The sequence below is a fragment of the Mus caroli genome, chromosome 3 (assembly GCF_900094665.2).
Source record: "Mus caroli chromosome 3, CAROLI_EIJ_v1.1, whole genome shotgun sequence".
In the NCBI taxonomy this organism is placed as follows: Eukaryota; Metazoa; Chordata; class Mammalia; order Rodentia; family Muridae; genus Mus; species Mus caroli.
Window position 1 is genome coordinate 4,624,006 of NC_034572.1, and position 25,480 is coordinate 4,649,485.

Here is a 25,480-nt window from a genome sequence, read left to right on the forward strand (position 1 = left end):
ATATATATATATATATATATATATATATATATATATATATACACACACACATACATAAACAGTATCAAAGACTCCAAACAAATTAAAAGTTAAAGTTCCCTTCTGGATTTTGGGACAGAGGATTAAAACCGTTCAGTTATTAGCGTAAGTTTAGGGCTCCTCCCAATGTGTCAGCCTCAGGTAATCTGCATACCTTTCTCTAAACTAGCTTGGAGACCTTACTTAAAATTATTAAAGCCCATTACCAAGTCACTAGTGACAGATATGAAAGGTGGTCAGTAGAAATCTATGTTCTTCTATAGCTTTAACTTTGTATCTCTTTATGGGTTATATTTATACTTGTATGTTTATTCTACTTCTTAGTAAACTTTTAATCTACTTTAATCTAATGTTTGTATGGTGTGCAGTCATCCTTCAGTGTGCAGGTAAATTGCTTCCATGGTCCCCTGGGAATATAAAATTTACAGATGTCGAAGTCCCTTATTTTAAAGGATATAATATTTGCACATAACCTATGCGTGCCCTGTCCTATGGAAGTCATCTATTGATTACCCAAGACTATGGAATGATGTAAATGGCCATTGTACTCTATCTTTAAGGAGCAAGATATAGATAGATAGATAGATAGATACTGTGCAAAACAATTTTGAATAATACTGGTCTAGTATTGATTTCATGGATGGTATGTGCCATTGCAGAAGCCATTTTTATTTCAAATATGTTTGACCTGAGGTCTGTTGGATTCACGGACTTAGACCCTGAAGATTTGGAGAGAATACATCATTTAACAAAATGTTCTGTGTGTCCTACCGTAGTCACTTACCAAAAAAAATTAACAGTCCTAACATGCAAAGCCTTCTTATATTGTTTTCAGGTTGTTTGTGGAATTAAATGTATTAAGCCATCAAATACACTGTCCTCTGATAGAAATTATGATCCACACTGAACATACATGGAAAACTTTCTTAGCTATACCTAAGTTACTAGTCAAGTAAAGAAACAAGCCAAAGAAAAATGGTTCTGCCTTCTACAATTGAAAACTTAATATAATTTCTCATAACAAGCATTGTTAAAAATGTCTGTTACACAGAAAAGTCCCTGTGTTTTTCATTTTTAGGAAATAAGCAGGTGCCCCTTCAGATCATGTGCATGTGCTAAGCTAAACTCCATGAAATTGACAATATTGCTCTTTGCATGTAGTTGATCACATTCTCAGACACTCAACCCTGTGGCCACTGACTTTAAATTAGGGCAGCATGACCCTTGGCAGTTTTGAATAGATTGTCTTCCTGCTTTCTTACCCAGAGGCCTTGTTCTTGTCATCAGTCAGATGTGACTTTGGTCTCTGTGGCACTGTTTCCTCACTTATAAAATTAGTAATTGAGTACAGTGACTATAGATATTAAAATCTCTTAGAAATGTCTTAGTTTAGCATTCCTGTCAACCTCTTGACATTATGCCATGTCACCTGCAAAAGTCGGGCTTAGGAACACACAATTGAGTTACAATAAGATATAAATCCCATGCAGTTTTAAGTACATTTACAATTTTGTGCTGGGCTATGTTCATAGCTATCCTCAGCTACGTATGACCCACAGTCTGTGTTAAACATGATAAAACATCTGTTGGATCTGTTACCCTGCTAACCAACAACAACAACAACAATAAATCTGTCAATAATGTCCAAATTCATCTTTTCCCAAGGTCTACACTGTCCCTTGGGTTACAGAGGTGATTCGGATCCTGCCACCACACAACTGTTACATTGCTAGGCCATAGGTGTCTGTTTCCTATCACAAGTTACTATATAATATACTCATCATTTTCTTCAACTTTCTTTAATTAATCTCACTAATTAAATGACCAACAAAAGTGAAAGTGTCTCGCCCTTTCTTCCCAATCCTGTTGTCTGGAGACATTTGTCCTGGTGGCCATGGTGAGATGCTCACCAGGTCTACCTGGGTAAGCAAATTAGAAGAGGAAGGAAAACATGCAGTAAAGAGGAGGGAAGGGTTGGAACCAGCACAGTCTGATCTATAGCTTCTCTGTTTGCTGGTACCCAGACTATGTGTCTAAGAGAGGGCAATCCTGATCAGCTGACCACCTCTCAGTGCAGTGTGCGGGAAGAAGGTGAGATGAGATAAGAAAATGCACTCCCGGGATTAAGGGAAAACAGCAACAAAGTTCCCTGGAGGGGACAGCTGCTTAACAACCCTCCTGATGAGCTCTGCAACTATCCCCAAATGAATAGCCTGTGATGCACCATGTACTCTTTTTTTTTTGGGGGGGGGGGGGGGGGGGAAAGGGTTTATTCAGCTTTTACTTCCACACTGCTGTTCATCACCAAAGGAAGCCAGGACTGGAACTCAAGCAGGTCAGGAAGCAGGAGCTGATGCAGAGGCCATGGAGAGATGTTCTTTACTGGCTTGCTTCCCCTGGCTTGCTCAGCCTGCTCTCTTATAGAACCCAAGACTACCAGCCCAGAGATGGTCCCACCCACAAGGGGCCTTTCCTCCTTGATCACTAATTGAGAAAATGCCTTACAGTTGGATCTTATGGAGGCATTTCTTCAACTGAAGCTCCTTTCTCTGTGATAACTCCAGCTGTGTCAAGTTGACACACAAAACCTGCCAGTACAATTGACCTCTTGTCAACTTGACACACAAACACATCACTATTAAGCCTCAACCCTTACATTCTTATTCATCCCCAAGATCTAAATAACTTTAAATGTTTAAAATTTCAATCTCTTTAAAATATTGATCTCTTTTAAAATCCAAGGTCTTTTTACAATTAAAAGTCTCTTAACTGTGGGCTCTACTAAAATAGTTTCTTCCTTCAAGAGGGAAAATATCAGGACACAGTCACAATCAAAAGCAAAAATCAATCTTCAACCATCCAATGTCTGGGATGTACTACCATGTACTCCTGAGAATCTTTTTTGTTTGGTTGGTTTTGTTTGTTTGTTTGGGTTTTTTTCCGAGACAGGATTTCTCTGTGTAGCCCTGGCTGTCCTGGAACTCACTCTGTAGACCAGGCTGGCCTCGAACTGATGTGCAGACTTCTCAGGACTCATAGGGACAGTAATTAGAATGCGCATGCGCATACTTCTGCTCATGTCCTCCATTTCCTTTATCACTGTTTTCCCTGTTTTCCTCTTTCTTCCTACTGGATCTCAAGGCCTTTTTGCTTTAATCTAACTCACTTTCACTTTTTACTTAACCAATGCAGTTCCTGTCCCCCTGCAGGCATGAATATGTCTCTCATTCATTGGAAAAGCAAGCCAAGCAGCCTGCCTTCTGCAAAATGCTATAATTATTGTTCGAATTTGCATAGGCATTAAAGAGGAAATTGTGAAAAACAAAAGCACCCTAATCTTGAATCTTCCCTTTCAGCCTACAAGGAAAAAATGAAGGAGCTGTCTATGCTGTCACTGATCTGCTCCTGCTTCTACCCGGAGCCGCGCAACATCAACATCTACACCTATGACGGTGAGTCCCCTGCAGCACGGACACTTCTAGCTACATAATCTGCAGAAGCTGGATATATGTGCTTCCCTTTCACAGCTCCGAATGTAACTAGATGAGTGTTCTCTAGATCTCAGGGTTGGTAATTTGTGTCTAGCCATTAGGTCTTACTGATGACCTATTGCTCACAACAGTCTGAAGTTGGTGCTGATTAACAGCACATAAATGTCTTGTAAGAAGCATGCAGGCTTGTTATGAGCATCTTCATCAGCACGTCAATCCACAGAATGTCTACAGTTTTTCTTTTCAAATGATGAGACACACTACACTACATTCTAATCTGCATGAAGTTATTTTTCTACCTAGACCACTAAAGGAAGAGAAAATCTACCACCATCGCTGTTTGTCTTGGTAGAGTCTCACATTTTGTGGGTAAATATAAGCAAGCTGATAAGAATAATCAAATTCATAAAGTTGTGACTGAGGTCACAAGCAAAGAGGGATTAAGAAGAAAATAGCAATACTGCCCATGTTGGTTCAGACTTAAAATTCCAGCACTCAGAAGTCTGAAAGCAAGAGGGTTGCAAGTTCAAAGTTAACTTAGAGAGCCATTATCAATGTATATTGTATTTCAAAACATGCATACTGTAGACACATTCAATTTTAATTGTCAATTAAACAATAAACAGAAAATCACTAGCTATGTTTATCATTGGCTTATGTTTATCATCTACAGACCATAAGGATAAACAATACAATATACATTGATAATGGCTAAATCAAGTTATCTAACATATGCTTACTTCATGTGTTATCATGTATTTGTGGCAAGAATCCAATCAGAGAAAGTAGATTAAAAATGTGTAGACTACTGATAAAATGGAGTTTTCATTTACATTAAAAAATTGTCATTTGCAAGAATTGATGGAACTGAAGATCACTTTATTAACATGGCAAATCAGATTCAAAGAGACACATGTCTCATCTTCTTTCGCATGGATATATATATATATATATATATATATATACACACACACACATACACACATGATGTGAATATAGAAGGAGGAGGAACATTTGGGAAGAAGGAGACTAGGAGGAAGGAGGTAGAGAAAGTCAAAGGAGGGAAATGGAGTGTGAACACAAACAAAGCACTAGATAGGAAAGTTGGAAATTTTCATATCCACATCCAACATTTTGTACAATGAGCATATTCTAATAATTTTTAAACATAAGCATAACACAATATATCATCACTATAAATCACATTGCACTGGTTGGATGTTTGGTCAGCTTGACACAATCCACAGTCACTTGGGGAGAAGGAGCCTCTGTTGGAGATTGACCCCACCACACGGCATGTGCACACGTCTACGGGCATTTTCCTGACTGATGTGGGAGGGTCCAGCCAACGGTAGGTGGTGCTACCCTTAATCTTGAATTGTATGTGAAAGCAAGCTGGGCAAAGCACAGAAAGGAGGCAGGGAAGCAACGTGCCTCCATAGGCTCTGCTTCACTCTCAGCCTCCAGGTTTCTGCTGAAGTCTGAGCCCTGGCTTCCCTCAGTGATGGATTGTGTCCTGGAAGTGTAAACCAAATGCATCCTTTCCTCCCAAGTTGTTTTTTGTCATGGTGTTTTGTCACAGTGACAGAAAGCAAACTAGGAGACTCATGAACATATTTTAATTGCCTAGATAAAGTTTTGTACTATCTAGCCAGCATCTGCCCAGAATCCATCAGCCTTGGCAGACATATTACACTCTGCCCTTATGAGGACAGGAATTTTGTCTTTCTGTTTCTGACTTTCTCTCACTACAATGCACTCCAGGTTTATCTACATAGCTGCAAATGACAATTTCCTACATTTATGATCAAAAGCATTTATGCAGTTGCTGGACTACATGACATTAAAGCAGTTGCATGATTCAGCTGCTGACTTAACACTCTCGGCTGTTCCTTCCACAGACATGGAGGTGAAGCAGATCAACAAGCGGGCCTCTGGCCAGGCTTTCGAGTTGATCTTGAAGCCACCATCTCCCATCTCAGAAGCTCCACGAACTCTAGCTTCTCCAAAGAAGAAAGATCTGTCTCTGGAGGAGATTCAGAAAAAGCTGGAGGCTGCAGAGGAGCGAAGAAAGGTAACTTTCTCCATGGGGGTTGTTGTCGTCGTAGTTCTTGTTGCTGTTCTTGTTCTTATTTTGTTTGGTCTGGTTTGGCTGGTTTGGTCTGGTCTGGTCTGGTCTGGTCTGGTCTGGTTTGGTTTGGTTTAATTTGGTTTGGTTTGGCTTCTTTTGTTTTCTTGAGACAGGGTTCCTCTGTGTAGTATAGGCTGTCCTGGAACTTGCTCTGTAGACCAGGTGGCCTCAAAGTCACAGATTTTTAAAGTCTCTCTTTTCTTCCTCCCCTCTGCTCCCTTCCTTTCTTTTTCACAGATACACACACACACACACACACACATGGGGGTGGGGGAGAGAGAGAGAAAGAGAGAGAGAGAGAGAGAGAGAGAGAGAGAGAGAGAGAGGTTCAATCAGAGATTCCAAGAGACAATGGTACCTGAGTGAGCCTGCACTATCTGAACCCTTTCAATTCTCTACAGTAGGATACTAAAAAAAAAAAAAACTATGGACATTAAGACTGGAGGGCAGAGGCTGGAAAGCCCAGTAAAGAGCTCTTCCCAAGTTCCATTCCAAGCATCCATTTCAAGGGACTCTCACCTCTGGCTTCTACAGGAAGCTACACTCCCAAATGCACAGACCACTCTCAAGTGCACATACACTCCCAAGTGCACATACCACTCCCGATCCCCACCCCCACCACACACACATACAATTAAAAATAAATATTTTGAAAAATTTGAGAGCAGTAAGATATGCTGGCAAATCTGTGAATTAAAGATGTTCTGTCTAGATGTACCTTCTCCAATGGGCTGTATTTTCCGGTCATCTTTTATATCTTTGATATAAAGCATCTTTGAACTGTATTTTCCATTTGCTTTATCATGATGTATTTTAGACTCATGAGGTCACTATGGGTATTCTGAACACACACACAGTTCAATTATGTAAATTATATAAATTATATCATTTATCATATGAATTATATAAATATGAATTATATTTATTACATTAATGAAACTCAATGCTGTCTACAAAAAATCTATCAATATATTAAACACTATAATCTATTAATATTGTTATAAATTCAGATTTAAGATGGAGAAAGTAGGCTATTAACCCAGGTAATAAGTTAACTTTGCCATTGCTTCTTGTGGTCTTACTTATAGACATAACCAACTATCTCGTCTAAAGCCCTGCAGTGCCTATTGCACCCTGCGCAATTTAAGTTCTTACTCACTAGGCAGAGGCACCTTCTATATAATGGGCACAGCACAGATCTGGAAGCTCTACACAAGGAGCACACACACACACAGAGAGAGAGAGAGAGAGAGAGAGAGAGAGAGAGAGAGAGAGAGCACTTAAAATATAAAATCAGTGTCTGGTCCAAAATTAAAATTCAGAAAGCAGAGTTCAGCTTCAAGGATTAGGACACTGACGGCATTTCCAGCTACTGTACCTAATTAACAGAAAATGGCCAAAGAAAAAAGAACACAGAGATAATAAAAATTAACTGGGTGTTAATTTATAAAACTTATAAAATTCCCTGAGGCAAGTAATTAATAGTTCTTGTAAAACTCCTACATCCTGACAGCAGTAAACTATTAACAATTATTTAAACAATTAAATCAAACTAGAAATTGACTGTGTAGCTAATGGACACTGACCAAAAGAATCAGCCAATATTTTGATACTCAGAAAAAATATATTTTGGAACTTTTTTTAAATGGTGTATCTCATTAAATTTATTGTGCAATTTGTAAATTTTTCAGTGGAGAAATCACCTTATGGATTATGTTCTGGTAGTAGAGTTTTAATTAGGAGAAAGGACATCTAATTAAGAGAAAGTACTAACTTAAACATTCAGCCATTGATTTTGTTTTTCTGTTGCATTGCACTGACTTAATTAGCACTCATGTGAAAAACCTGTTCATTCTCCTTAAACAGTCTTCAGCAAGTGATACATCCAGAGACTATCCGGCAAGGGCATGCAGGTCACCCACATTCAGCTGCTCAGACTGCTCTAAGTATACAACGTGGCTTACCCCTCTGGTGACTTTCAGTCCATACGGCCCCTCTGTGGCCAGTAGCCACTCAAGTGAACAGCCCCATGGGCTAGTAGATCAAACAACTTCTATAAGGAATGGAAAAACTTAACATCTGCTTTTTTAGTTGATTCCTAATAATTACTGAGATTCAACATTTTGAAATATATCTATAGAAGTTACCTCTGCATAGGAGTTTGGAAAATAAAGATTGTCACTTGCTGTGATTTCCTCATTGTGTTATCAGGGCCAGCACAGGACACATTTAGGACCTATGGCCCCACACTCTCTTCCTGGCTTCTTGTAGTCTCTGTTCACATCCCGTTCCTGTGACTTAACAGGCCTGAGCTCTCTGACGGGCTCTGCTGTACCAACAGTTCCCAGCTCTCCTTTCCAAGAACTTGGCATGATTAGTAAGAATATAATTATTTGCATTACTACTTATTTAACCATCTCCTCCATTAGACTTCATGAAAGTAGATATGTGTGTTAACAGTATACTATATTGCTACAAATTTTACTTTTAAGTGAACAAGAAAATTAAAATGTAAAAAATTAAAATTCCCATGTTAAGGAAACAATATGTAAGCTATATTAACAGTGTATTCCATACTACCATCCCAAAGAAAAATTATAGGCAGTAAGTTTCCAAGCAACATCTGCTGAAATTGAAATCACACAATTGACAGATTTTATCTAGGACCTGCCACTCACCCTAACGCTAGCTCTAGGAAATCAGTTAAAGAGACTTCCTCTCGCTAAGGGACAGACCGTAGCATATAACACAAAATCAGGCATGAGCGCGGGAACAAATCACAAGGGTAGAGTGGTCGAGTAGTAAGAGTGGCAGGTGCAGAGGCCCTGGAGTCAGAAGGTTCTGGGGCGTTTGAAAAACATCACGAAGGCCAGGGAAGCAAGAGCAGTGAGCACGGGAGGCGAGGGGAACCGCGGGTACAGCAGCACAGCTTTAAAGGACCTCGGCTTTGAGTTCAAGGAACGGACAACAGAGGGGGGAAAAAAAAACCCTCATCAGTTCCTAGTGTGAACCAGTGCATAGTTTTGAAGAAAATTCTATTTTTAAAGGGGTAAATTAGAGCCAGGTGGTGGTGGCGGCGGTGGCACCGCACACCTTGAATCCCAGCACTCAGGAGACAGAGACAGGAGGATCTCTGTGAGTTTGAAGCCAGCCTGGTGTACAAAGAAAGTTCCAGGACAGCCAGAACTACATAGAGAACCCCTATCTGGAAAACAACACACAAACAAACAAAAAAGGCAAACTAGAAAAAGTGGTGTTAGATAGGGAAGACGGGAGATTGTGATAGACTAAAAAAAAATCAAACAAACAAACAAAAACAAACAAACAAAAAAATGGCTTCAGAACTAAAGAGACTCAGAAGCAAACATAAAGCATGTGTTTTGAAGGCTGTGGTTTCAAACTAGTGGATAGGCGAGTGGGGAGGAACACTAGGCCAGACTCTATTATGTAAGCCATAAAGAGATAGTAAAAAAAAAAATTCGCATAGAATAAATGCTTCTAGATCTTAAAAATAAATAAAAATTTTAAAAAGGTGCTGAAATAGGATCCAGCCATAGTCACACGTCTCAATGCCCTGGGCCTATTTCCTCTCCCATATCTTACAAACTTTTAAAGCTTCTGCCCAGAAATCACACAACATTTACATGTGTGTTAATATTTTGCTATTGTTATAAACAAAGTCAGTTGTTACTGCTAATCAATATCCCTAATTATCTTAAGGTCGTAAGCATTTTCTCCCTAAACTGCCATAATCCTAATTCCAAGTAAGCACAGAGGTAGACTTGGGCAGAGGTGTAACATGTGATTTTTGTTAGGACATTGTAAACACAAACCCATTTATTAGGGTATTTAGAGCCTGTCGCTGGGAATCCAAAAGCCCTCGGTGACCTGGGGTCCCAAGTTGTGCAGACAGGGCTCTCTGAAGTCAGGGCTGGAAGGCTGCTGAACAAGTATGTCCACGGGGGATCAGATGTGCTGTGAATTAGATATCGTGGCAATTTCCCAGCATCCCTCGGCCACTTGTGCACACTGCCACAGCACTGACCATCTGGAGGTGAGCCTGGCACTTTGCAGACTCCCCCCAGCCAGAACTAATGCTCTATAAAAACGCTGATAAAAAACGCCTATTCTAAAAAGAGTGTAACTTTTTCTTACTTCGTCTCCTTTATTAAATAAAGTACCTCTGGTAATCAGTGTCTATTTTTTTGAAATTAAACTCTTCCTACTGCAACTGACCACATTTGGGAAATGACATCGACACTTTGGCCAGCCAGGCGTGATGCCCATTCATTCATCATCCGCACAGCAAGAAGCTTCAGAATGAGGCTTGCACACGTCCCCAGTGCGCCTGCGCACATCCCCAGTATGTGCCTCTAACACTCTGCTGTGCCATCCTCATGACTAATGGCTTCTCTTTTCTTCATGACCCACTGCAGGCAGCCTGTGGTCTCATTATCTGCAGACTACGGAGTTTAAAGGTGTCTTTCAAATCATCCAAGAACACATGATTATTAGAATGTCTGCAGCTGAACCTATCTCTCCACCTAGTAACTGATGTCTTTGGGCAAGCCATCTAAACTCTGTCTTCTCTTACCCAAGCTTCCTTATACAGCCCAGGCCCATCTGCCCCAAGGTGGTGCCACAACAGTGGTCTGGGCCCTTCTACATGAGTCACTAGTCAGGAAAAGGCCCACAAAGATGCTCACAGCCAATCTAGTAGGGGAAATTCTTCAATGGAGATCTCCTCTTCCCAAGCTGATAAAAATGAACCAGAACACTCACCTATACAAAGGACTAGTAAAATGTCCTGTGTCACACAATGGGGACATTACCCTCTGCAGAGAGATGAGGAGCAGCATAAGGGGTTGGCTATTCCTGGCTTAAAATGCACCCAGCTCTGCAAGGATTAAGGTCCAGCAAATGGTTTTACAAAGGAAAGCAGTTCTGTCACTTAGTACACTTTATAAATATTTGAAATATAAATTAGTCTTTACCATAATGCAGATAATAAACAAGTTGATGAATAATAGATGTCTAAGTAGGTTAGGCCAACTAAAACTGGCTTAAAACATTAATATTATGAAAAATGGTATAAATTTAATGATACATACAAGCTTGATAAAACTATATACTAAAATCAATTGAATTGAAAGGCTCCCCACTTAATCCTTGTATTAACATCACTGCACAATGAGTTCTAATGACCTATGAACCTCTCTTTCTCTGAAAGAGAAGTGAGTCCCTGCTCTAAATGAAACACTGTGAAAGGGACTCATTAGCATCCAAACCTGGTCACCTCAGCGTCTCCATCTGTACCTCTAAAGCTTTAGCATGGCCACTCTCATTCCTTCCCCTTAAGAAGTTGTGCATTTGTCAAGCCATGACCTCTGTAGGGTCAGAACTGGGTGCAGTTTACACAGTCACCCACCTTCTCGAGAGGCTGGAGCTCAGCCTACTTCCTACAATAACTCTACATACATGATCTTCTTTCCCAGTGTCATGTTGTAGCCACACAAAAGTATAAATCTCCCTGAAAAGTGGAAATAGTGAGGGTTTTGAGTCAACTATGAGCAACTATGGCTGAGTACATAGTTCTGGTTTCTTTTGAAACCAGGTCAAAATATGGTAACAGTTTCCTTATGATTTATATTAGCAGAACAAAAGGAATCATAAACCAAGACACTCTTCAGATATACTGGTGGAAACACAATAGGCAGGTCACAGAAAAGCAGAGAAAACTGTTATAGGCCTCACCGCCGGGTGAGGCTTTGGCCTTGGTGAAACCTAGTGGTTTGTTAGATTACTGTATCTCAAAGGTTTTTAAGCTCTCTTAGGATATTAGGTCACACACAACGAAGGATAATAACTGTTCAAAGGCCCAAAAAAGCCTGAGATAACTTTTAATTAGGTTCTGGCTTTGCAATACTCCAATGTTTCATACTGACATTCCTCCAATCAGTCTATTTGGATGGTCATACAAGTTTGTATTCTTTTGGGAATTGTCATCAGCAGCTGGCATCATAACTTGTAAATGGCACTTGAAATGGAATATAGGGGAAAAAGGGTAGTTTTTATATAGTCACAGTTTAGTATTTAGGAAGCCTGTGTGCTTCATGGTCATAAAATCTTCCTATTGGTGGTCTTCTTGGCAGGGAAGATCATTCAGACTGTTTCTGTAAGGGAATCACAGCAAACCTATCTGAGGCATAGGATGAGTTTCTTCTGTGTCTCTTTCTGTGTTCCTGGCTTTTCAGCATGTCGTGAGTGCTTCATGCGGTTTCACACAGCTACACTTTACTGTCATGTTTCAGCGTACTTCTGTGCCTTCACCAGGTCAATGATGCTCTGTCAGCATTAGCAGAAAGCCGGAAGCTCACAGAGGCCGCATCCAGCCTACTTGTGGAAAGGCATCTTGGAACTAAGAGACTTGGTGTTTGATGAATAGTTCTGAGTATTGAGTAATATGCCCCAAATGATGAGTGGGGGAAAGATGAAGGGGCACGAGAATGTGTATTTCAAAAGCCATGGAGAACCAGTGTATCTAAAGTGTAGTCTTAAATCTCTTACGTGTATGTAAAGGAAAGTGAGTTTTATAGACCAATTAACTCAGATTTATCATTCAATTCATTTGTGCGGTAATTAAACCCTTAGACTCAGTGGTGTAAGAGATACTAATTAACCTATTTGCAAAATGTTCAAGCGTCCCTGCATGGACAATAACTCCTCTCCCTGTCTCGTCTCTGTGCTTTCATGAGCTTCTCACAGAGTCAGTACAGTGGTCCAATAACTCCTCTCCCTGTCTTGTCTCTGTGCCTCATGGGCTTCTCACAGAGTCATTACAGTGGTGCTCAGTTCTTTATGAGAATGTTCACGAGAGGTGTCCACCAGCAATGTGCCGCAGTTTCTCAAACTGTGAGCTAGAGTGACATCTCCCGGGATGCCACCTGTGAATGACTCTGTCTCCCTTAACTTCCTTCTATAGCCTATCAGCTGGCCACTATCTTGCCCAAGGCTCCATTTCCATCCTCAGAGACTCTGGGTCAGAAACGTGCTCTCAGCCAGGTCCTTGAGGCCAAGCACTCACCATTGAGCAATTCCTATGCAGCAGCCTTTACCAGTTTCCATCCAGCAAACTCACACAACCCACCACCTTCCTTCTAATCTGCCACAACACACAGTAGGAACACTGAGCACACAGTGAGCGCTTTATTCCAGGTGAAGGTAGAAGCATGCTTCTACTTATTTAGATCATGTGCTGACACTGTTCAACTTCTCACTTAATTTATGTCAAGTCTTTGTAGAATTTTCTGCACTTATTGCTTATTTGTGCACTGACATAAATACTGGACTCAAAACCAGTCTCTTCCTGGGTAGTACAAGAGCAAGAATAAGCCATTTTCAGGAAAGAATTGATTTTTCTCCAAGGAATGACACCAGAGCTGTTATAAGCAGAAGGAGCTTGTCAGCAAGCCGCAGTAAATAGGCACTAAGACTGACTTTCAGCACTAGCAGAGTTATGGAGAGAGAGCTCCAGAATCCTGAGCTGTGTTCTAGTGAAGAATGAGGAGTTTAAATGTTGAGTTCCGTGGCTGGGAAGATTACCCAGTGAGTAGGATGCTTATTGCACAAGTCTGAATACTTGAGTTCAAATACCCAGCATCCATGCAAATATTTAGGCACTTGTTGATCACCTCATTGCTCTGAGGTCAGAGACAAATGGGTGGTTCCTGCGGTTCACTGGCCAGCGAGTCTACAAAGTGGCAATCTCTGGGTTCAACAAGAGAGCACATCTCGAAAATAAATGAGTAAATAAAACAGAGAAACAGTGTTGGGTTACATTTCAACAGTAATCTCTAACCTCAACAGACACCTGCAGAGGGAGGGCATGTGTACTTGAGCTTGGGCAGATGGGGTGGGGGGAAGAGAGAGAGAGAGAGAGAGAGAGAGAGAGAGAGAGAGAGAGAGAGAGAGAGTTTAGTAGACTGTGGCCTACCAGCAATAGTAGACTAATAAAAAGTATAGATTCCTTGGCCCCACTAAAGAACTTTGGAAATGGTTCTCAGCAGGTAGATACTATAATCTCTACCATTATCAAGCCCCTAGTGATGACACTTGAAGAGAGCCATACATCTTACTGAGGATAAGAAGAGAGAGCATGCACAAGCTAACTACAATGTGTCTGTTCTCACTCCTGAAGGACCACAGTGAGGAGTGGCAGCAACAACCAAGGCTTTCTTCTTTTTTGGCCAAGAGGTCATTAAATTTGTATAAGTGTTTTCAATTCTCTACAGAGAATGTATTTTATGTGTGGGGTGCTTTGTCTGCATGTCTGTCTGTACATGTATGCATGCCTGGCATCCAAGGAGCCAGAGGACTTCAATGGATTTCCTGAACTGCAGTTGAAGACAATTGTATGCTGCCATGTGGGTGCTGGGTATCAAACCTCAGTCCCCTTCAGGAGCAGCAAGTGCCCCTTACCACAGAGCTACATCTCCAGCACCTGGGACAAAAGGAGGACAGGTGTCTAAAACAAGAAAAGGTGAATTTGATGAAAAACAGTTGAGCAGTTCCTATAGGGCCCACCCTACACTTAGTCAGAAATGTTAGGGCAGGACAAAGGGCAGAAGAGAAAGAAAACCCAGGCTCCGATTCCCGCCTTCTTCAGGCTCCCACAGAAAGCTATGGTCAGCTGGTTCATTCTAACACTGCATGTTGCATAAATTCTTAGCAGCATCTTATTTTTTAAAAAAGGAAAGGAAAGACTGGCCAGATAATCTACAGAATGGTTCCTCTATGAGAGCTAATATTCCTAAGACGCTCTGTCCAAAACCTCCACAGTGATCAATTCAGTGAGCCGTGTCCCACCAACATATTCTGATGGAAGCGCTGAGGTCTCCAGAATGCACAGGGTGGACAGTGCTGCTCACAGCTGCAGCATCTGGTCCAGCACTGAGTAAGTGGCATCCGGCGATGTGTAAAGGATGAAATGATGTGTTTCCTCCCCAGTCTCAAGAGGCTCAGGTGCTGAAGCAGTTGGCAGAGAAGAGGGAGCATGAGCGAGAGGTGCTCCAGAAGGCGCTGGAGGAGAACAACAACTTCAGCAAGATGGCAGAGGAGAAGCTGATCCTGAAAATGGAACAGATTAAGGAAAACCGTGAGGCTAATCTAGCTGCTATCATTGAACGTCTGCAGGAAAAGGTAAGAGCAGCAGAGGGCGAAGCAGGGGACATTCCTGTGCAGCACAGCTTGGGGAGCCATGGTTGGGCTGGGGACCACGGCAGGACAGCCAGCCTCAGGTTGCTCAGCGCCCTGTGGCCTGGCCCTGTAGTGCAGTAAAGGAACCCTATATGAGCACTGGAGCCCTTGTCAAACACTCCACCACATGACTCAGGAAGGCTGATTTCAAATGCGCAGGACATCGGTACAAACCGTTGTGTTGGAAAAAGTAACCGTACATATTTAATATGTACCTTGTTATATTTTTTGATGCTTTACTTGATCTTAATATAAAATTAACAAGCATTATTTCTTTAAAGTAATATATATTTAATACAAAAACTAAATTTAAAATATATGTTGATCATAAGTCCATTTTCTCCATGTAACACAATCTACAGGGAAATCAGAAGCATGGCAAGAACAGCAGAGGGATTATTATTTCATCACGTTCTGGAGTCCTCAGGCCTTCCTTATTAACCCTCTGTATATGTGTGCATGTGACACATGTGCGCACACATGCGTGCACGCATGCGCACACACACACATACACTGACATTCCATGTCCCCAAAGATTGCCTTTGAAAAACTGCACATTGTAGCTGTTCATGGTTTTGCTTTGTCCATTTCCAGAAATTGGATTAGGCTTGAAGAATAGGAACTCTGAAAAGATGCAGCTATACATCTCACCTCCCTGCCTGCCCTTGAGGGTTCGAGAGATACTGCCATTGTCTTCTAAGTACTGAGAGTTGACACTCAAACTCATAGTCCTCCTGCCTCAGACTCAGAGTTCAGATTGCAGGCATGCACCACATTACCCAGCCACAGTCTTTTTAAAATACTATTTCCCAGAGGTCTTTTAGGTGAGATGTGTTCTTCCTAGGTTTTTTTGAGATCTCTGCCCAAAAAATGTTCTTGGCTCCAACACAGAAATTAAAACATGGAGGCCCTCAAAGATGTGAGATTTGGGCAGAAACCAGAAGAGCCAACTTGGAATTAACTTTTTAAAACATATAAACAGGTGTGGCCCTTGCTCTTCAGAGCAACATCCTGTCTCTCCCAACATCTCAAGTCAGACCTTGGCTCTTCACTGAGATCTAGGACAACCATGTTCCCTTTGTCATTGTCCCTTCTCCTCTTTCTCAGTGGACAAGTCCTGTCTGGGGAGCTCCTAGCCTTCACTTCGTATTATAGGCCCTGGAAAAATCCCAGTGCAGTTGCCAGGGACACAATATGCTGATATCACTCTAAGCCAGCCTTACCTTCACTAGCCACACCTTCACTAGCCATCCAGGAGTGCCACTGGTTTTGATGTATGTATGCAAACCTACAGCTTGTCCCTCTTCACGTAATTTGTAAACTAGTTTGTAAAATTTGAATACCTCATAACAGCAAAACAAAAATCAAAGGAGTGTCCAGCAAAGTTCACACCATCAGGTTTACCTACCAAGTACAAGTGTAGAACTTAAGAATGAAGAGACCTGATCTCTGCACAGTGAGCAATTTTGTGTCTAATAACCCAACCAGCATCAAGTAAATGCATCACAGCCATTACTGTAGTGACAACAGCAGTATACTATATGATTTATCTTAAAGTGAAACTATTTTCCCTTGAAAGAACAAGATTCCTTTCCTCTGAGGCAATTTCGATAATATATAGGCATCGATTTTAATCATTATGAGGTCACATGTGTTGTCACCCTACAGTCTTCTCTTCTGACTTACCTTCGTTTTCTTGTTGTTCTGATTTGCAAGCACCATTGGTGTGAGCAGTTACTACTGAGTGTGTCTGATGAATAAATAATGAAAGGGGAAGGAATTATACCCAGCCATTATTGATTACTCAATATAGGCCAAGCACTTTTGCATATGTTATCACATTTAATCCAAACAGCTGGTCTACCAAAACAATATTGTTATTCCATTCCACATCTAAAGAACCTTAGAGAGCCTACTGCATTTGGCGAAGATTATAAAGCAAGCAGAGAGAAGAATCTAAAGATGAGTGCAAGCCTTTCCCAGACCAAAGTGTGTCCTGAGCTGAATTTGATAATCCTTTTCATTCACTGAACACTGACCATAGCATTAGAGGCAATATTCCATGCTTCCCTTGGTCCGGTGACCACCAGCATCTTGATGCATGACAGCAGAATTTTTACTGGCTCTTCCAACTTATTTTTGACCTTTCGTTTATACCATTTGCTCATAACCATTAATAAGAAGAAAGGACCCGGATAGTGCCAACATCATCTTGCATTTAAATAAACTTAGGAAATGAGATTTAATAGGATTATTACCAGAGGTCATCTAGTTACTGTTTTTATGATATTTGATACCTACACCCATTAAAGAGGAACTAAGAGATAAAGGAGGAAGAAGAAATAGCCTCACATTTCTTGGCTTCAATAAGAAATCTGTATGTCACATATTGCAGAGGACCAGAAGTTTTTCTAAAGCCATCTTTCAAAGATGTCTTCTTTTAAAAGTACTGTTTACAGTATCAAAATACTACTACATTTCCCTTGAGGAGTGGAGGCAGGAGAAATTGAAGAGATTCTTTTTACAAATTTAGATATGCATGGGCCTAGCTACTATAGATTTGGGATTTCTAAGTATACCTGAAAAATTAAGTATGAGATCCATAATGAAGTAGACATTACTATAGAAGAAAGTCCTTAGAGAACTTCATAGATACTGTCCTTAGTGAATTTCATAGACATTATCCTTATGAACTTATAGACAATATCCTTAGTGAACTGGATAGACAATGTCCTATGAACTCCAAAGACATTGTCCTTAGTGAACTTGGTAGACAGTGTCTGTAGTAAACTTCATAGCCAAAGACTCACAGCTACGTTCACAGCTCTCAGCTGGAATTTTCTAGTCACTGAGCAATTCTCTGACCAGGACCACGGGCTGGTGACATTAATAGCTTCCCCAACATTTTCATTTAAAGTCACATAACACATCAGGAGTGTTCATTTCACACCGTGGCTGTAAAGTTTCCAAATAGCAGATCAACCAAACTTCCTGAAAATGTGTTCTTAGAAACGGAGAAGGTTTATCTAAATTTCCCTTTAAAGTTATCTCAAACTCAGATGAAGTCTCTGATTGCCGGGGCAAGCCTGTAGCTTTACTAATTCGAGTAAGAAGGGGAATGAGCTAACAGGGCACGCTGTAGTGCTCACTCTCGCCGAGTTGCCGCTCCTTCTGAAGCTCTGTTGTCTTCCAGTGCAGGGAAGAGGTCCCCATCCTCCCAGTTTTCTACAAGCTCAGCTTTTACTAATGGCTCGCTATCTTAGTGAGAAAGGGACACTGATACAGTTTTGCCTCGTAATAACTGGGCAAAAGAAAATTGGCTGCACCTGTTCTAATTTCCTCACATTTCCAAACACAACTTGATTTCTCTACAATGTGTGTGAAAGGCTCATTTAAGCCAATTAAATTACAATACTTCAGGGCCAAGAAGTGGAAGTGGGTGGGTAGGGGAGCAGGGCAGGGGAAGGGTATAGGGAACTTTCAGGATAGCATTTGAAATGTAAGTAAAGAAAATATCTAATAAAAAACATAACTGGAAAAAAAAGAGAAAATCTTTCTCTAGAGTCAACTTCCTGCTTCCTCAACTTTTTTAACTTTGGAGGAAGGACAGGTATGTGACATTTTTTCCCATTCCTACCCCCTAAACGTGAGAGGCTGGATCATTCTCAAATTCATATATAACTAATGTTGAATCTAACCACCTGCTAGTTGTATGAACTTGGTAAAGTTTCTCAGCCTTCCTATGCCTTGGTTTCTTCCTCTGTGAAATGGGTATAACAGAATCTCTACTATGATACTGTGAGAATTAAGGAAATTAATCTCATCAAAATCTATATGGTTATAGTTGTAGTAAACATAGGTGGAAAATATTAGGTTATAGCATAAAGAACCCTGTAAGAATGGGCACTTTGACCTTGATAGAGCTTAATGATAAGATTTACTTTATTGAGATTATTGATGATTATTGGGAAATGAATCAAAGAAGCTATCTGAGGAGAAAAGCAATTTTTAAATGTTCTAAGTAGAAGATAAATAGTATTACTAATAATTAGCATTTCAAAATTCAGTTCAACAGCCATTTATGCAAAGTTATATTTCTTTGGTCATCCAGTGTAGAAGAATAAAGTAAAAACACTAGACCCACTTTTTCCCCATCATCACCCTCTGTAGAAAGTTTATGTCCCAGCCAAGACTAGTTAGTAACTTTGTTAGTAAAGTTTCCTCATGGAAATAAATATGCACCAATCACATGCAATGTCCACAGAATGAAATGACACAGTTGAGACCTTGTAGTCAACACAGCCAAGGAGACAAGAATAGGATTTCTCCTCTTTAGATCCATGGGACTGCCCCATAGAAGGGAAGAGCTTGGTTCTGCAAGTGCTTAGATGCAGAAGGCAGCTGTATCGGTCTGTGGTCTCATGAGAAGCCTTTATACAGAAGGGATGCCCTTAACAGACCTTAGAGCACAGGTTTACAGCCTTAATCATCTGAGACACAAGGCTGGGACCTGCAAGCATTCAAAGTATCCTGACAACATGATTCTGCTGACGGACTAAGCCAGCATGTGCCCGAGAGTACACTCCAGCACTGCTGACTCAAGTTCAGAAGGTCACGCACAAGGTGTTTAGAAGTAGTGCCATTGTCTCCTGTCTGGATCTCAGTTTCCCAAAGTGCCTATGGGCAAGCACAGATTCCTTAAAATAGTCCAAAAAATAAAGAAAAAAATTAAGATCAGTGTTATATGTTAGTGCCCATCTCTGAATTTATACAGAAGTCAATATAGTCAATATTTTCTTTGGATCTTTTCTCATTTTTCGTTTGACCTATTCATTATAGTTTGAAAAGAAAATAGTGTTGTTGTTGTTTTTGTTGTTGTTGTTCAGAATTAGTTACAGTTCCATAGCAAAAAGGCTTGCTTATCATTTACAAGGCACTTGGCGCCAGGGTTGATCACCAGCAAGGGAGGGGTCGTATAAGATAAGACACTATATGTCTTGTAATCTTCTCTACTGTGATATCTCTTGGGCCCACATTTTCCCTGTAAAGAAAATCCCTTTAGGAATTCTTATCTTTAGGAAGACACCACCCTGGGTTATTTCAGGCCAAACATGTCCAGCAACAGCTACGGTGGCTCTGTGAGTTCTTGGGACCACATGCACTGACCCCTCTGCCCTTGCTCTTTCTAGGAGAGGCATGCTGCAGAGGTTCGCAGGAACAAGGAACTGCAGGTTGAACTGTCTGGCTGAAGCAATGGCGGGTATGGCAAGCCCCTCCCATAGTAAATCCCCCTGCCTATATTATAATGGATCATGCGATATCAGTATGGGAAGTGTATGACATGGTTTAAAAAGAACTCATTATGAAAAAACAAAACAAAAAACAGAATCAAAAATAAAATAAAAATCAATGCGGTCTCTTTGCAGAATGTTTTGCTTGATGTTTAAAAAAGTACCTTGGATCTTATTTTGTAAATATTTACATTTTTGTTAAAAAATACAAGTATTGCATTATGCAAGTTATTTCATGATCTTACATGTCCTGTAACAGGCTTTTGACGTTGTGTCTTTCCACTCAGATGAATTTGCTAGGTCTGTTCTTTTGGAAGCCCCACTCAGTCCCTGCCCTTTTCATTCCAACCGAAAAATGAGGTCAGTAGACAGTCTATGGTGCTAGAAACCCACCATTGCCTAATGACCTAGATGACTCCATAATCTCTGAGCGTGACCAAGACCACACCTAGATCGTGGGTACTGTGTGTCCATGTGAACCTCCACATTTGCTCGTAATCTGCTTCCTGCCTAGAAGCTGCAAAGCCAGGCTAAGGGAATCTACCAGTCATAGCACTTACGTCTGCTCCTCGTGGATTATGCGCTACACATGTGTTTGGGTTGTAGAAACAGATGCATGAGAAGACAAATCTGAGCTCAGTCAGGGTAGAAGCGAAAGGCTGAACCTTCCAACGTGCTGATCACAAACGCAAAGCCAGAGGGTTCAAGCAGCCATGGGATTGTTCTTCATGAAGTGGGCTTATTTCTCTCGTTTTAGTTATTATGATGGGATGAATTAATTGACATGTCGGGTGGCTTATCTGTGGGTGCCATGGGTGATGATGTTCATTTTAAGCTTTTGCCTGTAGTACAAGCACATAATGCTACTGAACGTTTTTCCACTTGGAGACTGTGAGCTGGTTGCTGTATTAAAAACACAAACAAAATCACAAACACTGTGGACTTTTACTCAAGCTGGTCTTTCTTCCCCAGTGTAGGGCAATCCTGCCTATAAACAAGACCAAACCACTCCATCTGTGATGCTGACGCAGTGAAGGGGCCAGGCAGGGCATTTGTGCCAAGTATAAGAATCAGCAGACACCCAGCATACGTACCTATTGCAGTTTTGAAGTTGTTTCTCCCTAACTCCCAACTCCCAACTCCCAAACTGCCTGCATATTTACTCCTCGTCAGTGCTATCTTCTTGTATGTCATTGTGAGCAAGCTGTGATGAATAAAGAATTGGAGTTCTGTGAACTAATAACGGTTTGGTCTGGTCTCTCGGCCCTGTATGCTCAGAGCCTGATGCTGAGATTGTAGTAGGAGGGCTGTTGGATTGGACAGTCTTGGGAGCAAAGAGGCAGTAATGAGTTTGGAGGAAGCCAAGGGCCTGCTGGTTGACTTCCCTTGTAAAGCAGCAGGACAGCTCTTTTCCCGCTTCCTTGGACAGGCTGACACAGTGGGGAAGGCCTTCAACCTGTTCCCCTTAGCAACAGGCACAGTGAAGGAGAAACTGAAGGTCCAGGCTAGCGGTCCTGAGCAATGGAACCTCATTCTGGACGTTGTGGGGTTCCTGGCACCACCTCAAGTTCTCATGCTGCCCACAGGACACCCCCAGCCTAGGCCATCTGTTACAATGTGACTTCCCTATCCTACTGCCAAACTGTGTCCTGCCAATGAGCACACTGCCCACATGGACACGGCAGGGTCCTGCCAGGGACCCAGATGGGTATTACTCGACCAGACAAACAGCATCCAATTTGAGCAGAAAGTCAGAAATAATTGGAACAATGCAGATTTATGAATAAATAAATTGGGCTGTCACTCACAAGATCACTGGCTAGGTTTAAGCTAGTGAAACAGCATCTCCGATATAGCTTCGAGGAGACTAGAAGAACTCTCTATGTAGACCAGGTTGGCCTTAAACTCACCATCTGTCTCTGCCTCCCAAGTTCTGGGATTGCAAGGCTACATAGTGAGAACCAGTATTTAATTTTTTAATTAAAAAATATTCAAATGCTTTTTAAAATTTTAGATTCTAATTATTATTATTATCATTAGTATTACTATTTAGATTTTGTCTGATGAGTATTATTATTGTGTACATGGATGTATTGCCTGACTGTATGTATTCAGTGCTTGAGGAGGCCAGAAGAGGGCATCAGATCTCATGGGATTAGAGTTAAGAGATGATTGTGAGCCACCAAGACAAAGGTCTGAAAGAGCAGCCAGTGCTCATAAGTAGTGGGCACCTTTCCAGCCCTATCAACACATTGAAATGCTGGCGGTCCTGATCAGTCCAGGGCGAGATCTGTCTTCATTCTGTTTTACATAGATCAGTAGGATCGTGTGACCATGAATGACCATAAGCCCAAAGCTTAGTTAGACCCAACACTGTAAGTGTGAGGCTTTCAGAGTATTAAAGTGGTTGGCACTGCCTCTCACTACAGTGTGTCCCTCCCTAAGCAGAAATACAGCCTAGTCCCACTGCCTAATGTTAAGAAAAAGAAAAGAAAAAAAAACGAGGAGAGGAGAGGAGAGGAGAGGAGAGGAGAGGAGAGAGAGGAGCACCTGCCAAATCCCATTTCTCTGGTGAAGACAGATTACGATGTTACCCTAGACCAATCATTCTCAAAGTCATCTTGCAGGATTGTTAACTGCAAATTGCTCACTAGCCTGGGGTGCATTAGGCCTCGGTTTTATCTTCAGCACTGGAAAATAAAGGGAAACAAAGTCAAGCTTGCTGGCCTCCACCTCTAGAATGTACCCCTGAGCTCTGTACCCTGAAGCCAAGTGCTCACTGCTCCCCCAGCCTCACTGTAAACACGCTGCTCCAGCTGTGTGGAGCAGTCCCAGTGGCCACCATGCAGAGGGAATCTGAATCCATTATGGTATGTTCCTCGAAGATCAGGTTGACGGAAGCTTATGTAATCCTGTTCAAATGGTAGGTGTAGGGTGGAAAAGAAGCTGAGAAGGAAGAAATAAAGTCCTGTTTGCTGGGTAATGAAAGTATAGAGCAAAGAGCTGCCTAGGCAGTGCATGGTGAGAGGCAGGAGAGGGTAACGGACAGTGCCCTGGCCTCTCACACTGCACGTTATTTCAGAAAGCCTTACAACCTCTGAAGTTTCTCCAGCCCCTTCACAAACTAATTAAGGGCTATTTGTAGGGGAGTGAAACACTCTGCTCAGCCTGAATCCACTTAAAGATTTTCTTTAACATGCTCTTGGTCTGGTGAGTGTTACGTTTAAATTGTGTAAATGCCACTGAAATGTTCTGAGAAAATTAACAAAATCCCATTGATCTGATGAGTCACTCCCCTCTCCTGTGCCTTCTACACCCAAAAATGTACAGAACAACCACATAGCAGCAAATACTGCTCTCTCTTCCAGAACCTGATGTGTCAGAAAAGCTACGAGAACTGCACAAACACCTAGGACAGGCAAGAAAGAGGTTTTGTTTTACCTCACGGTCTCTAAGACTTCAGCCTGTGATTGTTCTATTCCTTTATGCTAAGGCCCGTGGAAAAGCAGCTGTGTGAGACAGAACAGTATTGCTCACCTAGGGAGGGAGCAAGAGAGGGAGGGCAAGGGAGGGGAAGGGACGGAGGGGGACAGGAGGGAAGGAGGGATGGAGGGAGGGGGAGGGAAGGAGATCTCACCAGGCCCAATCTGTGTCAGGACCAAGCTTTTAACACAAGGAACAGTCCAGACTCAAACCTAAGTATCTGCCTATGGGCTTTTCCCAACATTCGTCACGTGTCAGAGGAGAAAACAGAGTATAAAATGCACCAGCAGGCAGGACTCCACCATCCACTGATCTGCTGAGGAAGACAACACAGAGTCCTTGGCTTGAACAACCAGCACAAACATCACAGACTATTTGCTAGAAAATGCAAGGCAAATACAGAGCCCAAAATAAGCCCTGCAAACCTCAGGACTCCCTTGGATTCTTCTCTGTGCCCATTAACATCTCCAAGTGGCCAGCAAGGAGCATCAGTTAGCCTCACATTCCTCATCCCGTGCTCCTCTTACTTAGGTAGTAGCCCACCCCTGTCCTCTCAGGCTTTTACTGCTACAACTCTGCTCCAGTCTGCAGCCACCTCTGCACACTGATCTGGTCTGTCTGTCACTTCACGACCCTCCCCTTCATGTAAAGGATGACACTGAAGTATTCCATGAGTCCCTTTTTCCTCCAGAATGCCACACCTTTGCACTTTGACACATGGGATGTGGTCTTTCAGGTCCCCATGCCCATGTCATGGTCTGCATAGAATATGTTCACTACAACTCAAGCCATGATGAAAGTCTAGGTCAGGCTGTGATCTTAAAAATGCTTTTTATCACAATGAACTAAAATCACAGTATTTTATTTGCTACTCCTGTGACAAACCTAACATGGGTCACAGTGGACTTATGTCTGTGCCATTTCTCACTCTGGAGCCAAAGGCAAATCGAGTTGGCTTCGCTGTTACTGTAGAGAAGGGAGATTGAAGCATGACTTGTCCAGCACTGCCTATTCTATGCTTCCCCTCTGAAGTAGCACAGACCATACTGAAGCCTGTGGGATGAGCCCGTCAACATTGTGGAGCCGAGAAGGCTCGCCCCATCAGAATCTCAGGAAGAAAACTCAGAATGTACAGTGAGCTGCATCAATGACCACCACCCTGCTGGTCACCAAATGTTCAACTCATCATTTACACAGGTGTCAACTAGAACACCACCAAGTCTCATTTAGTCATGCATCAATGTGGAGACCTCACAGCCCCACCCCCTTCCTACCTCCATTGATATGTGAGTCCTAGTGACAGCCTGCCTTCATTTTCAGTTTGACTGCATTTGGATTTCCTATGAAACACACTTTTGTATGTCTGTGACGTTGTCTCCAGAGAGCCTTGATCCAGTTTAAATACAGGCAACACCATCGCATGGTCCTGGTCTCCCAAAGTAGACAAAAGTGGAAAAGGAGAAAAGAGACTGGGTGTTCTGCCTGCTTCTTGACTGCAGGTGCAAGTTGACCAGCAGCCTCCACTCCTGCCCCTGGCCTTTCCCCATGAAGACTACATCCTTTCTTCCTTAAGTTGCTTAGTTTGCACATTTTGCTACACCAATGAGAAAAGTAACTAACAGAGTTCTCTTGACCAAAAACAAATTTTAAAATCAAGTTACCATCTCCCACACATGATACTCAATGGCTGAGTGGGTGAAACTGAATAGGACACGCCCACAGCCATGCTCCTTCTAAAGGGAAGAGATGCACATCAGCTGATCATCACAGAGATCCTGCCATCCCCACTG

At 41.8% G+C, this 25,480-nt stretch overlaps 1 protein-coding gene across 1 annotated transcript in view; it reads left to right on the top strand.

Annotated features, from left to right (window-relative positions):
- Nucleotides 1–21,450, top strand: part of Stmn2 (stathmin 2) — a 48,178-nt gene extending 26,728 nt beyond the window's left edge. The window contains exons 2-5 of the mRNA XM_021158507.2: nucleotides 3,396–3,491; nucleotides 5,432–5,604; nucleotides 14,668–14,859; nucleotides 20,106–21,450. Coding sequence (XP_021014166.1) covers nucleotides 3,396–3,491; nucleotides 5,432–5,604; nucleotides 14,668–14,859; nucleotides 20,106–20,165 — 521 coding nt within the window. The 3' untranslated portion in view covers nucleotides 20,166–21,450. The remainder of the gene's footprint in view (nucleotides 1–3,395; nucleotides 3,492–5,431; nucleotides 5,605–14,667; nucleotides 14,860–20,105) is intronic.
- Nucleotides 21,451–25,480: the final 4,030 nt, after the last annotated feature.